Below are 17947 nucleotides of genomic sequence, written 5' to 3'. Positions count from 1 at the left end.
CATAATCAATAAAATATAATTCAAAAAAGAAACAAATAATAACTTTAAAAAATAAAATAAAATATAGATTACCAAATATTACCTTCTGTGGCTCTTTCCTAACACACACACAGACACACACCCTACACAGGTGATTTCATACAGTCTGTGACATGATTAAAGTTACAGAATTTTGGATTTGGAAGCATCCTTAGAGATCTAGTGTATAATCAAAGCTGATGACAAATCTCCTCCACAATATCCCTTACAGTGGAATTGTCAACCCTTCTTTGCTTTAAGATATCCAGTAACAGGAAACACTATTTTTCAAAGCCAGCTCTTTGATTGTTAGGATAGCTTTGTAACTACTTTCAGAGTGAGCCAAAATCTGCCTCCTATTTGTCCTGGTTTGACCCTCCAGTACATGACATTTCTTCAAATATTTAAACACTTGCGCTCTCCTGAGCTTTCTCATTGCTAAATGAAACAACACAATCCCATCAAACCATTATATAAAATGTTGACACCCTTGTCATCTTGATCACCCTTGTCTGATAATCTCTGGTGTTTAGCTGCTAGTCTTAGTGCATGCTGGCCAGAGCTAAATGCAATACTAAGAAAAATGTGTGGAATGGCACAATGCAACTAAGATCACATTAAAAAGATTGTAATACAGCCCCGTACCTAGATCTCATGCTGTCCAACAGCATTTCTTATGATGATGGAAGTGTCCTACATCTGCACTGTTCAACAGACGAGCCACTAGCCTCATGTGGCTGCTGAGCTCTTGAAATGTGGTTAGTGTGACTCTTTTAAATTTTATTTATTTTTAATTAATTTAAATTTAAGCACACACTGGTATTAAAATCCCCTCAATCATTTAAATTAAATTTTTATTCAGTGCACTACAAGTTTACTTGTAGGTATCTGTAAAATGAGGAGGTATTGTCTGGATTTTAAATGAGGCCCCAATTTCTGAAAACAGCGCCTTAGAATTTTGAGCTGGTTATATTTGGCCCTTGAATGTATATAATAAAGCTAATAGAATATTCTCTTTTCCATAGGTATGCTACTAGTGGCCAACAAATGACACTCCAAATAAAATTTTTTAAAAATTTCAATTTATTTGCAGAAATAAATAAGGATGCATATTATACTAATTCTTATATATTCAAATACCTACTAAAGGTATCCAGTTAAATGTCTTGGAAGCACCTGAAGCCTAACATTCCCCCAAACCAGCTGCTCTCCCACACTTCCTTGCACACACTCCTCTCTTCCCACATTGCACACCCAAAATCCCTGTTGCTCACCTATTTATTATTCCCACTCAGAAATTGGCTAACCTCTCCAAGGTGACCAGGCCTAAAACACTGGTGTCATATCCTTGACCCCAATCTTTCTCCCACACCCCAAATCCAAACCTAGCACCTGCTATTTTCGCTGCCTGGAATGCTCATCTCCCAGCTCTATCTGCTTGGTTAGAATTTCTGCCCCTCTACCAAATCTTTGCTCAAATGACACCATAGTGAGGCCTCCTCCCCTACAACTGCAAACTCAACACCCCACACTCCCCATCCTTCGCTTTATCCCTTATTATGTGACATATGTTTTATTTGCTTCCATTAGAAGTAAGCTACGAGAGAATGGATATTTGATTTGCTCACTGCTGCATCCCTAGTGCCTGACATACAGCAGACAGTTGACTGAATGACCAATTCTATATATATTAGGTGCACAAAATGACATAATCAAGGATGCAAAGGAAATATGCGTAGAAATAACTGATGTGTTAGGGCAGTGGATTGAATTTTTTAGGTAAAAGAACAATCGTTAGCATTGTTTTAAGTGGCCATTACAGCATTTGAAGTCTGTTACTCAAGAGTTACCCTTCCACAAACATCTGGTTTGGACACCCCTGCTTTAGGAGCCCACCTCTCTCAGCCTCATCCACTCCTGCCCCCTCTCTTTTCCTCAATTTTACCATAGCTTGAAATTGTCCCCATAAAAATAGAAAATAAACTCTAACACAAACGTTAAATTGTCACATTCCCTAAATTAAGCAGGCTCATAGTTATTTTATATTATTTTGTTTCGTGAGCACATTATCCACCCATAATTATAAAATAACTATATTTTTCATTTCTACAGACTTACACTAATATGGTAACCATTATCTACCTGTGACTGTTTAGTTAATTTAAATAGCAAAACCCAGTTATTCAGTTGTACCAACCACATTGCAAATGCTCAATGTCACATGTGGCTGGTGGCCACCACCCTGGACAGCAGATACAGACACATGTGGCTGGTGGCTGACACCCTGGACAGCAGATACAGGCACATGTGGCTGGCAGCCGCCACCCTGGACAGCAGATACAGGCATTGCAGAGACTCCTAATGGGCAGGACTGCTGTAGACTTTTTTCCTAAATTTTATTTTAAGATGTAAAACTGAGTCTACCAAAACACTGGCGGAGTTTAACCTTGTAATTTTCAATTCTCTACGCCAGTGATTCTCAAAGTCTGGCCCCTAGGCCAGCAGCCGCATTACTCAGGAACTTGTTAGAAATACAACTGACCCTCCAACAGTGTGGCAGTTAGGGGTGCTGATACGACCCCCACAGCAGAAAATCTGTGTATAGTTTTTGACTCCCTTAAAACTTAACAACAGCTGCCCTTCAGTATCCATGGGGGATTAATTCCAGAAACCACTTCATATGTCAAAATTTAGGGATACTTTGCTCAAGTCCCTTACATATTTTAAAATGGCACAGAATAATGCATACAATCAGCCTTTCACATCCTCGGATTCTCAACCGTGGATGGAAAATACTGCTTTCAATCAGAGATCTGCAGATGCCAAATCAGAGATACGATGGGCTGCCTGTATGTTTATTGGAAAAAATCCATTTATAAGTTGACCCATGAAGTTCAAATCTATGTTGTTGAAGGGTCAACAGCAATCTTTCTTAATCAGTTTTTAAGGAGCTTTCCAGGTGATGCAGGAGATTTTGAAGCAGGCTTAAGTTCTACATCACTGTTCTAAGTTACTTAAGAGCAGTTGTCACACAACAGAACTGAGATATCACAAGAAATATCATTACAACATAAAATAATCTATAAATGGTATATCACTATAAACTCATACACAATCATGTTTCTAGTATGTTTTATAAATGAAAAGCTCAGTATTTTCAATGATTATAACATTCAAAACCAATTGTGGCACTGACTGGGTGGCTCAGTGGTTGGAGTGTTGTCCATACACGAAAAGGTTGCAGGTTTAATTCCCAGTCAGGGCCCATAACTAGATTGCCCAGTCTCCCCAGTCGGGGCACATGTGGGAGGCAACAGGTAGATGTTTCTCTCGCATATCAGTGCCTGCCTTTCCCTTTCTCTTTCTCTTTCTCCCCCCCCCACTCCCTCCCTCTCTCCCTCCTTCCTTCCCTCCCTCCAGCCTTCCCCTCTCTCTCTAAAAATATCAATAAAAACATATACTCAGGTAAGGATTTAAAAAAAATCATGAACTTCATTTTTTTTAAAAAAAAGCACTGTAATTTGCTTCCTCTTCCAGTTTGCAGATCCCTTTTCACTTCCTGTTGACTCTATCACATTTTAACCTTTTTCTCAATATTTAATTAGAAGCCTTTAGGTTAGGAAGAATACACAGCAGTGGACTAATTAGGAAAAAGGGAGAGATTTTCAAATTTTGTGCCAACTGAAATTTTTACATGAACTAATAGTACTTTTATAATAAGGTGATATATAAAAATGATATCTATTAGCTGGAATTACTTTAGCAAGAAGTTGAAACTAAAGTTGCAGAAGTGTTACAAAAAAAGCCTAAGTTGTTACAGAATTCTAATTTCCTCTTACCATGGATCTAATATAAACTAAACATTTGCATTTTCAACTTGTATATTAAATATTTCTTATCAGATTTCCTGACAGAAAAACATCCTCAGAAATTTCAGCTAAGAACAGTAATGCAATACATTAACGTGACTATAAAACCACTGAGAAAAGATCCAGTCTTGGCGCACTACAAATTTGGCTCAAAAAGGAGAGACGTTAAGAGCCCGATTAATTACAAATTTCTGCCACAGCCAAGCGACTACCAGATAACCTACTGGTGGAAAATTACTTAACCACAATCTGCATATAGAATGTTTCAGGTGTGTATATTGCAATAGCAAGCAGATCATTATATGAAATTTTACAAAAACATTTACAATGCATTGAGCTTAAGTGCAATCCATGGGGAACTTAAATCACACTTAATGCTGCCTCAGCACATAAAAGCCCACTTCCAATCAGACAGCCTTCCATAAAGTGAATAACGACAATGCTCAACCGAATTTTAAAATCTAAGCATTCTTCACTACTAAACACTAAGGCCACAATTTCCAAGTTTTAAATATTGTTTTTTTAAAAAGTCAAATGACTAATATTAAATACTTACCATGTGCCAGAGAGTGTTATTTATTTCCCTCACTCATCTTGGTATTTCTAACACACATCGAAGCACATACTGAACACTTAATTGGAATTTATGAGAAAAAAAGGAATAAGTATTAAGTTCGTTGAGTGGATTCAGACGTATTTTTTTAAGTCCCAGAGGTTACAATTGAATTAGGAAACATGACACACAGAAAGTAACTTACTACAATAAAAATACAATGTGTCTAAAATGTATACTATGTCGTCCACTTAAGACCAATTGTTTGAGCCACCTTTACCTAGCCAATTTATCTTTACCTCTCCCCTTCCACCCATATTCCTTGAAGTCCTTCTTTATTAATATGTCATCTGTTCATTTATCATCTCAGTTGTAGGTATTCTACAAGATACAAAGTAGAATTAAACAGTGATTCTACTTCCAAATTGTCTGTAATTGCATAGTAAAGATATAATGCCTGCATTTATCATTAACATCTGAGAGATAAAGTAGTTAAGTGGTCAAAAAAAAAAAACAAAAACAAAAACAAAAAGCTCCTTCAGGATTTAAGTAACCTAGAAGGAAAGGTAAAGGTCTTCATTCCCTTTTCCTATTTACTGTACTATTTATTAGATTAGTGAACTAATGGGCAGTGGAAAGTGGGAAGTATGTGGACTTTGGAACAGGTGGAGCTGAATTCATTGCCTAGAGCAGAGCCCAGGTAGGGGAACTTGCCTCAGATTTTGCAACTAACTTTCTTGATTGCATAATGGAAATATCATATCTTCTTTTTAGGCTGTTATGGAGATGAAAAGAAATACTCTTTGAAAAATATCTATTACCATAAATAATGCATGCCCTTTACAATGTGCTGCCTCCCCTAACACAACTGTGGTCTAAAGTTCAGCGAACCCGTTGCAGTGGACACAACCCATCAATGAAAAATAGTTCACTGAAATGCACCATGAGAGCTATATATCTCACGTCATGTTTGTTACAAATGGATAATTGTATATCTTTCTTTAAAAGCATTAAATGTCTCTTGAAATTTAAATTAAATTAAAACACCATGTGTCAACGTGATTATTTGCAAAATTAGTGCCAAAGAAAGTGAAATAAATTCTGACTGGTACGAGCATATTACAGACTGCAGTCCTCCTGGTCTCCCGACCAGACAACGACGCTATATTTCAATGAAAAAAAAAAAAAAAGAGTGACACAGCACTCATCCCACCCTAAAATTACCGTCAGAGGAAGGACTACCATAACTAAAGAGAATGACATAAGGAAACTTCCATACAAGCCTTGTAAAGCGTATGGTAGTCCTGAAAGAAGTTAGGACACACACACACACACACACACACACACACACACACTCACACACACACACACACACAATAGTTCGTGTACCCCAGGATCTCTAAAGGCTCGTGAAATACACGAGCAGGAACAGCATCCCCTGCTTATTTCTTCCTCTACTTCCCTCCCCACGAAGCTTTCCACTGGACAGCCGCCCCAGAAATTTCTCCCAGCATCCGCAACGACAATACTCTCATCTTCCCCTCCCTCCCCTCGCCAGTATCAGACGGTGGCATCTCCCTCCAGGGGAAAAAACGGAGGGCGGGGGAGGAAAGATAGGAGAGCACGCTTGCATCGAGGTCGATTATGGAGGAGGAAGGTGAGAAGTGAGGGGCCAGGGTGGAGTTCCCTCAGGTCCAGCCCAGAGTCTAGGAGGCCTGGCAAACATCTCCCCACCCCGAGTGCACGCCCCTCGCCCTCCGGACCCGAACGAGCGGCCGGCGGACTCGAGTGACAGCCACACCACCTGTGCCGCACTCCCATTTCCCCAGGCCCCCGGGGAGACGCCTGCCCCTGCCCCACTGGCAGCGAGCTCTTTCTCTCCCCTTCCAGCCCGAGTCGCCGATGAGTGACAGGTCCCGGGGGACGCGATCTCAAGCGCATGCGGTTCGGGACTGCTGGTGCAACCCTGCGCCGAAGCCCTTCAGCAGGCACGGGGGGGTGTAGACTGAACGTTCCGGACGGCCCGAGGGGACCTGGTCCAGGCCTGGCCTGCCCTAGTTGCCCCACACCCGGCGGGGGTGGCACTTACTGCGGAGATTGTGGATTAGCTCCGAGTGGCTGGCGCCGCCGGATTTCCAGGCCATCGCTAAGCACACCCGGAGCAGGTACAGAACCACCTTCAGCGCGGCGACGGTGCCTAGCAGCTTCGCCAAGAGTGAGACCACCTCCCACACGGTCACCGCCCCGCTCGCGTCCCCACTGTTGCTGCCGCTGTGACTGCCGTCGCCACCGCTGCCGCCACTGCGCGCTCCCGGCATCCCCCGCGGCACGCATGCGCTTTGTGACACCGCGCGGCCTCGGGTGCGGCTGGGTGGGGCCGGAGGCGGGGGTGGCTTGGAGTCCTGCCGCCCGCGCGGGTTGCTTTTGTGGCTGCTGCGGACGGGGCGGGAAGGCGAGGCGCAGTCAGCGGCCACGCCACTGCTTGTCCATTTAGGAAGTCTCGAGCTGCACACCGCCTCCTTGCTGGATTTGCTCTGTGGCCAGGCGGGGTGCGCCCTGGCGCTTTCGGTCGTGTGCTGGCTGCGGTTCTGGTCACCCAGCGCAGTGGCGGGAAGGTTCCCCTGCTGCCGGTGGCCCCGCAGTCACCGATGGGTCAGCTGTTGCGAGCGGCGGGTCTGCTCCTATAGCTGTCCAGATTGTTAGATGGTGGGCTTCCTCCGTTCTGCCTCACCCAACCCTGTTGGCTAATACTTAGGTTGGTTACAGTCAGAGCTCCCTGTAGGAGAGCCTGTATAATCTTAATTAATATAAGCACGGGAGGGCAAAGGCCTTCTGTACCCCGAGTTCTCCAGACTCTGGTTTTGTGACAAGTGCAACAGTGTTTCGTTAGCAGGGACTCTTGAGACCCTGATTTGTTCTCAATTCTAAAGCACAAACTCAAGAGAGTGGAAGAATACCATGACATGGGAGGAGGAGGGGCACGTGGGGAATGCTTTACTTGCTAGAGCAAGGCAAATGGTTAAAAATAACACAGTATCCTACGCCGAATGTGTTACCCTCCCAACGCAATTGTGCATTTTCAGTAAATTAAACCTCACAAATTTTACCGTTGGACTGGACACTGACTTTATTGCTGTCAGCTGTGCCAGACAGTGATGGAGAAGCAGAGAACATGCCCGTCACATCCAATTTACTGACTGCTAATTAGAATTGAGACTAACAGGATCCAGTCACCCTTTAGTCCGATAAACTTTTAAGGCAGAAAACAAAACTATGTCAACACATCTATGCTACTGCGTCAGCAGCAATTTTTAAATTGTAGTTCTCACGAGATTTTGTCATGTGTGATGTTCAGCCTACTTCCAATCCAAAATATACATTACCTATTTTCTGGGACTCGATGACCATAAATGAAACCACACTCAAAACAGTGTTTTTTTTACTTCAGTATTAGGAATAAAATTGTCAGTTTGGGACTAATAGTTTTCTATTTAATCTCTGCAGTTTCCTGATGGTCTTCCATTTAAAACAAAACAAAAACAGTATCAGTCCTCAGCAAGACCTGATATCTCTCTAAAGCTGACAACCAACACACCATTATAAATATTGTATAAAGGAGATTGTTTTTTTACAGATGAGTAAGTCATACCTCTTATGCAATAGGATTTACATTCTAATTGGGGATCTGCACGAAAAGAAAAGTACCAACGGAGGATAAAATTTAAGTTCTATTAGTGATCTAAATATCACGTGTTATATTAATTTAGATCATGGGCTAGAGTAATCGGGAAAAGATATGGGAAGGAACTGGTCCTGGAAAGATGGGTAGGATTCTGAGACGAGAGGGATAAAAAGGCATTCTAGGTGTAGTCAAAAGCACAGAAAGAGCGTACAGCACGGATTCCTGGCCTCTCAACGTTCAATATCACATTCATTCTTAATTATTTATAAATGAATTGAGGAAAGTTACGCAACTAGGCAATGGTCTTCAAAACTAGAGCTGGAGTCTTCCAAATTCCAACTCCAGGTTCTGGCAGTGTGTTTCAACAACTTTGAAGCAGAGGATTTGTTTGGGAGACAGATGGAGAGAGGTTTAGAATAATATGCTGGAGCTTTAATGGGCTATATTTCCGTGAGAATTTAAGGATTTGGATTCTTCTATGCGCCGTGAAATGCAAATCTGAAAGCTTAGGAAGCTAGTGTTTTTTCTTGCATTTCTTTTGTTTTGCTCTTAAGTTTGTCTTACATTAGACGATTATTGCACAAATGCATGTGTCGGTGTTTCTATACTGATTTTGCAGATTAGGAGCAGATTGTACAATACAAGGACACTGTCGCCTGTGTTCGTAAACTGCTCAGGGACGAAATGCATTCCGACTTCCTCCTCCCGGGGCTCGTGGCGCCCTCCCTGACGACGGAAGAGAATTGGCTCTCCGCAGCCACTGTCGGCCTGGTAAGGTCGGTCCAATCAAGGCTCCGCGGGAAGGGGCGGGACTGAGAGGCGCGCGCTCGGGCTGCTTTCGGAGTGTCTACTGGGAACAATTTCGGCATGGAGGAAATTTATGCTAAGTTTGTGTCTCAGAAAATCAGCAAAACCCGCTGGCGACCGGTACCTTCGGGGAGTCTGCAGACCGCGGAGACCTTCGCTACGGGCTCTTGGGACAATGAGGTATCCCTACTCCCCGGCTAAGGGAGTCCTTCCCTCCTGGACCCGCGCCCCCGGGCCCCTGCGCGGGAATTCTCTCGCCTTCTAGATCTTCTCTCCCTCCTGCGTCCCCTCCCCGCCCAAAGTCCCCGCCACAAGATCCCGTATTGGGCTCAGTTGCCCTGTACCTCCGAGTCATCGGTGGTGTGTGTGCCTGAGCCTCGAATCTCGTTATCACCATTATTCTGAGATGTTTTTAAAGCAAGGTAGCTTGAAGGCAATACCAATTTTAATTTTCAGGAGTTTAACGTATATTTCAACTCAGGATAAAACCTTTTGCTTTACAGGAAAATTATGTTTCACTGTGGTCTATCGGAGATTTGGGGAACTTGGACTCTGATGGAGGATTTGAAGGAGACCATCAGTTATTATGCGGTAGCAGGCACTGTGGCGATGTTATGGATTTACAAGTACGTCTGTATAATATCCAAAAGCTACCTGGTTAAAAACGGAGAGTAGCATATTTAGAGCTCCAAAAGACCTTAAAGTATGTTTAGTTTCACCCCAGATTTACAGGAATTACAATTTTTGAACATATTAGCCACTTAATGGCAGAGTCAGGATTGGGGCAGTGGATTTAATCTTAGTAGTTGTTTGGTTTTTTTTTTTTAGATTTTATTTATTTTTAGAAAGAGGAGAAGGGAGGGAGAAAGATGGGTAGAGAAACATCAATGTGTGGTTGCCTCTTGGGCACCCTGCACCAGGGACCTGGCCTGCAACCCAGGCATGTGCTCTGACTGGGAATCCAACTGGTGATGCTTTGGTTCCCAGGCCTACGCACAATCCATTGAGCTACACCAGGCAGGGTTTAATCTTAGTTTTTTAATCTTAGGTGTTTTTTTTTTTAAATATTTTATTTATTTATTTTTAGAGAGGGAAGGGAGGGAGATAGAGAGAGAGAGAGAGAGAAACATCAATGTGCAGTTGCTGGGGGTTATGGCCTGCAACCCAGGCATGTCCCCTGACTGGGAATCGAACCTGGGACACTTTGGTTCCCAGCCCGCGCTCAATCCACTGAGCTATGCCAGCCAGGGCAATCTTAGGTGTTTTTTAAATTAATTGACTATCATATGCCAAGCACTGTTTGGGGAACTTTACATAAGTTAATTTAATTCTCATTGCATGCTTGTGAATCAAATCTTGCTATCTGACTTACCAATGAGAAAACTGACAGTAAGATCTTTTGAGCACATACTATTTGAGGACTGCTTGAAAGGGAATTTACTTTTTTTTTAATTCTCACAGCCTTCTAAGTAGTAATTAGTTTTCCCCGTGTAAAGGGGAAACCCGTCTTACCTAGGGTTAGACAGTTTAATTTAGCTAAGGTCTCAAAGCCAGTAATAAGTGATGGGAATGGAATTAAGTTTCAAATCCTGGTCTGTAACTTAAGAGTCCCTGCCTTTTTTTTCTATAGAAAGTTGCCTAACCGTGGGAATGATACTTTTCTAAAGCTTTATGGTAGTGGTCCCAAATTAATTAAATCAATTATAGATGAATGAGTTTTGGGAAAAAATAATGTTTTTTTTTTCTTCACAAAAATACTTATTTGTATAGGAGTTTTGACTTTCAGATCTATCATCACATTTTACTTGCTTAGCACTTGTAGGCTTTTAAAAAATTATTACTGCTAATTAAGTTAAACAAATGAGCTTCCTCCATACTGATATTTCTGAATCTATAATAAGCAGGAATTTTCTATTTAGTTTTTTGATCAGGAAAGAATTGTCGCTGCTTCATCAACAGGATGTGTAACAGTGTTCCTTCACCATCCAAATAATCAGGTAAAGAAATTTTATTTAAAAATTGAATGTATTTTATTATTTTTAGAAAGGCTTAAAGAAGCCTGTACTTAATGACACAAGTAATTACATTTTTTTTATAATCTCAAAACATGGAGGGAGAAAATATTGTTATATTTTAGTAGATTAATAGATTAATCTTTTAGTAGATTAATTCTATAACCATGTTTGTGTGAACTTTTATTGAAATTGGGTATATCTTAAATTCTGTTAGTTTATACCTAACAATATACTCTTCTGGCCAGTGATTTTTCTACGATTCTCTCTTTTAAGTTCCTATTCTGGTCTTTGAAGAAAAAGCACCTTCTAACTCGAGTATCATGAGAAAGAACAGGAATGGCTACTTTGCATCTGTGTCTAGAACCTAGGTTTTAATGAAAAGACAGGATACTCTGTATGAAGATTTGACTTTTTTAAGTTTATTGGGATGACATCACTTAATAAAATTATATAGGTGTTGGGTAGTTTCTACATCATCTGTACATTGTATCACGCGTTCCCCACCCCAAATCAAATCGCTTTCCATCACCGTTGACATGTTTACAGTGCCTTTCTGGTGTGCTGAAGCCCAGAGTGCTGACCTTCACAGAGTAGTGGTGAGGCAGTCCTTTCCAGGAGCCCCATTTGTAACAGTTTTCAGTTGCTGGAAGAGAGTCCTTATGTAGGTTTTGGAATTAACGAAGGTTACCTTGCTTATGAGCATGCCTCGTAACTGTAAGACCAAAATGTTATTGTTTTTCTTAACCAAGTCATTTATAAAGCTCCCTAAAGATTTATTTCTTTTTTAAGTCTTTCTAAAAAGATTTCATTTATTTATTTTTAGAGAGAGGGGGAAGGAGAGAAAGAGAAGAGAAACATCAATGTGCATGCAAGAGAGACAGCAATAGGTTGCCTCTCACACACCCCCAACTGGGGACTTGGCCCACAACCCAGGCATGACTGGGAATCGAACCAGTGACCTTTTGGTTCACAGGCTGGCACGAAATCCACTGAGCCACACCAGTCAGAGTGAGATTTATTTCTTAGTTATAGGCTAATTCCCTTAAGAATTTAAAGTTGCTTTTGACCACACAACTACCTGATACCTAAAAACCATTTCTTTAATTTGAGACAAGTTTGGGATATTTTTGATATTTTTGATATAGATTCTAAAGTGTTCCTTTAGAATCTAATCTGGTGTATACAGAGCTTTCATTGAAGTAGGTTCTAGACTGGTATTTGGAAATACAAAAGAAAAAGGAGAGAGTTGTTCCTTTTCTAGAAGTGTAAGACAGAATTTTATTAAAACATTCTTTTTAAAAAAATATTTATTTTTAGAGAGAGGGTAAGGGAGGGAGAGAAACATCAGTCGTTTCTCTCCCTCTCTCAGTCGGTTGCATCTTACACGCCCCCAACTGGGGACTTGGCTTGCAACCCAGGCATATGCCCTGACTGGGAATTGAAACTATGACCTTTAGATTCGCAAGCCAGCACTCAATCCATTGAGCCACACCAGCCAGGGCTTAAAACATTCTTTAATTGGACAAAAGTGCTAGATTTTTAGAGCTTTGCTTTGATTAATTACATTGTCATTTCTGACACCTAGACACTGACAGCCTGCCAGCAGTGGGCCACAGCTCACTACCACACAGGTCCAGGCAGTCCTTCCTGGAGCTGTGCGCCATGCACGGGGGTGGTGTGCAACAACCCAGAGATTGTCACAGTTGGAGAAGATGGTCGAATAAACCTCTTCAGAGTTGATCACAAGGAAGCTGTGAGAACTATAGGTAAGAAAAGTCATGTTTCTTTCATCCATCGCATAGTAATGGAGCATCTACCATGTGCTAAGTAGATACAGTGCAAGGTGTTTGAAGGATATAGAAATACACAAAGTAGAATCCCTTTATCAAGACAGTATATTGATAAGGCGTCCATGACTGAGTGACTACAGAAGAAACTTTTTTATTCGGCTGGAGTGGGTTATTGGATAAAGAATTGAGGGGCAGGTGGTAAATAATTTAATCCAGGTTCTAGACCATAAATAACTAAAAAATGGCACACCAGACATAAGGAGTAGTGTGGAGGCAGGATATGGCCATCTAGAGGGTGACAGGAAGTATCGTTTGAGCTGACTTTGTATATGTATGTAGGGGAGGTGAGCGATGAGGCAGGGGAGGTAAATTGGGGCCAGGTTGTGAAGAGTCCAGCACACAGCCGTTGCGGTTCCATTTTGCCAGGTGGACGACTAAGTAATAGCTGGTGAAAGTCCTTTGAGTAAGTGGGTGATGCGCTTCCTGTCAAGCTTTAGGAGGATTGTTCTAGTGTAGTCGCTCTAGACCAGGCTTCACAAGGCCTTGCCTGCGGAGATATTTAACAGCCCACCAACCTAGACCTGAATCAGAACTTTGAAGATGTTCTTGGGCTCATGAATCCGTTTTTGGTGTAGTTTATCATGATTTTTAGTTCTGAGGAACTCTGCTTGTTAAAGGACCGTTGCCTGGTGGCAGTTTGGAGGAGTGTGACAAAACAAAAGTCTGTGAGTATATGCTAAATTGTGTGGTATCGGCTTAGACACTGTGAGAAGGAAAGGGCTACACGGAGGAGAGAGGTGATGAGGATAAAGATGAATAAATTGGAGGTGAGCCAGCAGAATAATATAGCACCAGAGTGAGCTCTGTACGAAGTACCAGGGTTTGGCCCAATAGGAGGAATGGAGGTTCTGGGTCAAGCACTAGCCAGAAATAAAACTGCATGTAGAAAAGCTTGAGCAGCTATCTCAGAAGCGGAGAAAAACAGTCTTATGTGGAAATAGAGAAATACGTATGTGAAAACTCAGTCCTGTCTTTGGAAAACAGTTTAGGTGTCCTGTGAGTGATGCCATTTTTCTATCAAAGGACAGTTCATTTTAATATGCATATTACTGTATATTTTTTATAGAAATTAAACTGTGACCTCTTTGAAATTTCACTTGTAGTATTTCAACGAAAAGGAATGCAATTTAAGAATCTCATGACACACAGAAACCTATTAACACACACTACTGTTTTCTTAATTTGTAGACAATGCAGATAGCAGTACACTCCATGCTGTAACCTTCCTTCGAACTCCTGAGATTCTTACAGTCAATTCAATTGGACAGTTAAAAATATGGGATTTCAGACAACAAGGAAATGAGCCCTCTCAGATATTATCACTGTGAGTTTTGATTTCTAATTTCAATAGTGTAATGCAAAATTAAGATGTTTGTTTATAATAGACCTTAAACCATATTGTATTTTAATTTCATTTTCAGAGAATAATCCCTATTTAAATTTGGTAAAGCAAATATGATTTGATGGGTTTGATACTACCATGCTGCACTTAGTATTTGCTGTCTTGATTCAGAGCTTTTATGTCTTTGGAATTTATATTATTTAATGGGGAACTTATTTTTGCTCATTGAATGATTCTGTTGTTAGTGGAGATAATACACTCTAGATATAACTGGAAGAAAACTAAAATCCAAGATTCTTTTTTGAGCAGAAACCCCCTTTTTTATGTGTGTGGCCTACTCTTCTCTAACAAGAAAAGAGAATGTGTCAAACTGAAAAACATAAACTAAATATAAAATAAGGTAGGAGTAAAGAATATGCTGTTTAGTTGATACATCATGTTTTTTAAAAGCCAAGAAATGGAAATATGTTTTGCACATCATACCACCAGATTATCTTGCTCTCTATGCTTCTCAATTTGAAGAGAGAATGAATAACTTCGGCCTTAAACCATATACCCCCCCATTCTAGTATTTATAAGTATATTTAATATAGTCAGTTTTGGGACATGATTGCAATTCAGCCAGCAGCTCTAGCCACAAAGTTATCATTTAGTTACTAGAATGAAACATGTTTCATGAATTTTGCAAGGTTAAAGTATATATTTTAATATTTTTGATGTCATTGTATCCCCCATAAAAGGACCGGTGACCGAGTGCCACTCCACTGCGTTGACAGACATCCCAACCAACAGCATGTTGTAGCTACGGGTGGCCAGGATGGAATGCTGAGTATTTGGGATGTTCGACAAGGAACTATGCCTGTGTCTCTACTGAAGGCTCATGAAGCTGAAAGTAAGTGTTCTGGAGATACATCAGTTTTTGTTGGCTGAGCTGTATGTTATAAGCAACTTTCCATAGCAGTACATATGGATTGTGTTGCATTATAGTCTTTTGGCTGAATTGTATAATTTTATAATAATTAACTTACCCTTTTTTACTTGACGTTTAAGTTCTTTAACATGTTTCATTATTCTATCCAAAACCCTGGTGATTAGCCTGCATGTTCATTTTTTTCTTTTAACAGAAAAATAGATCCTGGTTCTTGTCTTTTTGTTTGCTTGCTTGTCTTCTGAGATTGGTGGGGATTTATTGGCTGGACAGAAATTTTCGTTGTATGACCATTGTTTTTGATTTCATGACAGTGGGTTAGTGCTTTCAAGTCTGACATAAGAGGAGTTTGTATTAATACTTGAATAAAAGTACCAAAAAGCAAACATTATGTCAGTATTACAACTTCTGTTTGATAAGTTTCACATTGTTACCTTGGAAAGATAAATGACTTTTAAAATTATATTTAAGATAAAGTAAATACAAGGATAGAAATTTCTTTGCCTTTTCCTTTTACAGTTATGCCCAGGAGAATAAATGAATAAAAAGGAATAGGATATGCCCTCACAGAGTCTGATGTTGGCTACCCCAGTGGTAATAGAATTACAAGCTTTCAGATCTCTTCTTACCAGCCCCGTTTTAATAATAGTGGAGCCTGTATTGGTATGCAGTAAACACACAACCATAGTGGATTGTGTTGTATACATTCCATCTCTTGGCTAGAGATGAAATAAGGTTGTTTTTTTAGAGGTTTGTTTTTCTAGTTTGAAAATAAAGAAATACTGAAGCATCTAGATTTGGGCATTTGTTTGTAACTTGAAGTTTTGTTTCACCTTGTTTCAGTAAAATAGTATGAATGAACCTTATACAGGGACTCGCTCAGAACACATTCCTTTCCTCCGAAGGAAAGTGACCTTTTTATGCTTTGTGACATAATGTTTAATTGTAGTAACTGTCAGAATGAAAATGCCAGCTTGCAAATGTGTGCCTTGCACTTTTTATGTTATACCCGAGCACTTTCCATGCCACCTCTTTAATGTCACCAGATCCAGAATCACAGAACCCTCGTTCACAGACCAGCTGTTTTATCTGCATGCTGCAGGGAACTTCCTCGGGTGCCCTGGCCGGTCATTGGCTCCTGGATGTCTGTTGGCACACAATGTGTCCTTCAGGTGTAGAGTTTGAGGAGTCCTCAATCCCAAATTGGCTTGTTGAAAGTCTTCCAACCGAAACTGGACCCCCGATTCTTTGACCATTTCCAGGTTTTAGTTTGCTAGAATAGAAGTATTGAGTTCTGGCATGAGCTGAGTTGGACTCTGCCTCATAGAATTGCATTTGTATATTACTTTTATCGTCTTCTCTCCCAGTCTTTCCAATAATATAACCTGCATAGGTTAATGACACAGAACTGAAAATAAACTTAAGACAATTTTTTAAAAAAATTTTCCAGAATTATCCATTGTCATACTTGTTAATGGGAGATCATGCCTAGAGAAGGGGTTTTAAAGTTTATTCAACTAATCTGCACAGGATAAGCCTCTTGGTTCTTATCTTTTAGTGTGGGAAGTTCACTTTCACCCGTCCAACCCAGATCATTTATTTACGTGTTCTGAGGATGGGTCCCTCTGGCATTGGGATGCCTCCACAGACGTGCCTGAAAAATCATCACTCTTTCACCAAGGTATGTTCATAGCAGCGTTATTACATTAGCCAAGATCTGGAAACAAGCTCAGGTGCCCGTCAATTATGTGGATAAGAAAGATAAGGTACCTTTACACAGTGGAAAGCTACACAGCTTTTAAGAAATTCTTACCCTTTGTGACAGCACAGATGGACCTGTAAGCCGGTCAGAGAAAGATAAATACCATATGATCTCACTTATATGTGGAACCTAGTGAACAAATTAAACTGACGAACAAAATAGGACTAGAAGCACTGACACACAGAACAGGCTAGCTGATCTCCGAGGGAAAGGGGTGGGGAGGGACTAGAAGAGATTAGCCAAAGAACATAGGGGCATACATGCATAGGCCCCCGGACACAAACAACAATGTGGGGAAGGTGGGTGGGAGCTGATTGGAGGCGGGAAAATGGGGACACCCGTAATAGTGTCAACAATTTGTTTTAGAAATCCCCAGGGAAGGCCAGAAAAAATAAAAAGATCCTCCCCTCGGCCCTTTTCTTTTCTCCCAGGAGGAAGAAATAGTACCTTTTTGTCTCACAGCATCAGTAACCAGGCCAGTGTTCACCAGTCTCTCATAAGCTCCTGGCTCAGCACTGACCCTGCGAAAGACCGCATTGAGATCACGAGCTTGCTTCCCAACAGGACTTTGTCTGTGAACAGTTTGGATGTTTTAGGTCCTTGTCTTGTGTGTGGAACCGATGCCGAAGCCATTTATGTTACTAGGCAACTTTTTTCATGAAAAGATTTTAATTGTAAGATTTCAGGTGAAAAACATTTCGAATTCCAGCGTCTTTACAAATTTTTATTATTGAAAAATGTGAAATTTTCAGGGGCAGCATTGGTAAACTGGTGTGCATGGCAGTGTCCAGTTCTGTGTTTTGTTAGCTGGAAATTCCTTGCCCTAACAAGCTGCAGAATCTGATAGGTGCCTGGCGGCGGAAGAACAGGAACATGTGCGAGCACGACAGAGGGACCCTTGTGTTGGTGAATGCGCTGCCTTGAAACAGGCTCTGCTGGACTGCTCGTGGGAGCTGCTCTTCATTTCCGATTATGGGAGACTCAGCTCACCGGCGGGTTCCCATCCTTTCTGTCAACTGTGTGGCATTAGCCAGTGTTCGTGTTTCGTCTTTGCACTGCAAGTATTTTCTTCTGTTCTTAATAATTTTAATAAACTTTTTCAGAAAGAATTTAGTAGAACA

At 41.0% G+C, this 17947-nt stretch overlaps 2 protein-coding genes across 3 annotated transcripts in view; one reads left to right on the top strand and one right to left on the bottom strand.

Moving 5' to 3' along the window:
* The window catches only part of PCMT1 (protein-L-isoaspartate (D-aspartate) O-methyltransferase), a 48526-nt gene extending 41498 nt beyond the window's left edge, over positions 1-7028 (bottom strand). Inside the window, exon 1 of one of the 2 annotated variants that reach the window (XM_045843302.1) lies at positions 6530-7028. In XM_045843302.1, the coding sequence (XP_045699258.1) occupies positions 6530-6758 (229 nt within the window). In that variant the 5' untranslated portion in view covers positions 6759-7028. The remainder of the gene's footprint in view (positions 1-6529) is intronic. The other variant, XM_045843303.1, reaches the window with a different exon arrangement.
* Positions 7029-8957: 1929 nt separating this feature from the next.
* NUP43 (nucleoporin 43) lies at positions 8958-17932 on the top strand. Its single transcript, XM_045842582.1, has 8 exons — positions 8958-9109; positions 9433-9555; positions 10849-10926; positions 12530-12710; positions 13983-14118; positions 14877-15028; positions 16623-16745; positions 17258-17932. Exons 1-8 carry the CDS (start codon positions 8990-8992, stop codon positions 17485-17487), a joined length of 1143 nt encoding a protein of 380 aa, XP_045698538.1. The 5' UTR covers positions 8958-8989; the 3' UTR covers positions 17488-17932.
* The last annotated feature ends 15 nt before the right edge of the window (positions 17933-17947 follow it).

The sequence above is a fragment of the Phyllostomus hastatus genome, unplaced genomic scaffold (genome assembly GCF_019186645.2).
Source record: "Phyllostomus hastatus isolate PE091 unplaced genomic scaffold, TTU_PhHast_1.1 phas_contig_40, whole genome shotgun sequence".
NCBI classification, from domain to species: domain Eukaryota; kingdom Metazoa; phylum Chordata; class Mammalia; order Chiroptera; family Phyllostomidae; genus Phyllostomus; species Phyllostomus hastatus.
Note: the sequence above shows the minus strand (reverse complement) of the source record. Positions and strands in the feature narration are given on the sequence as shown.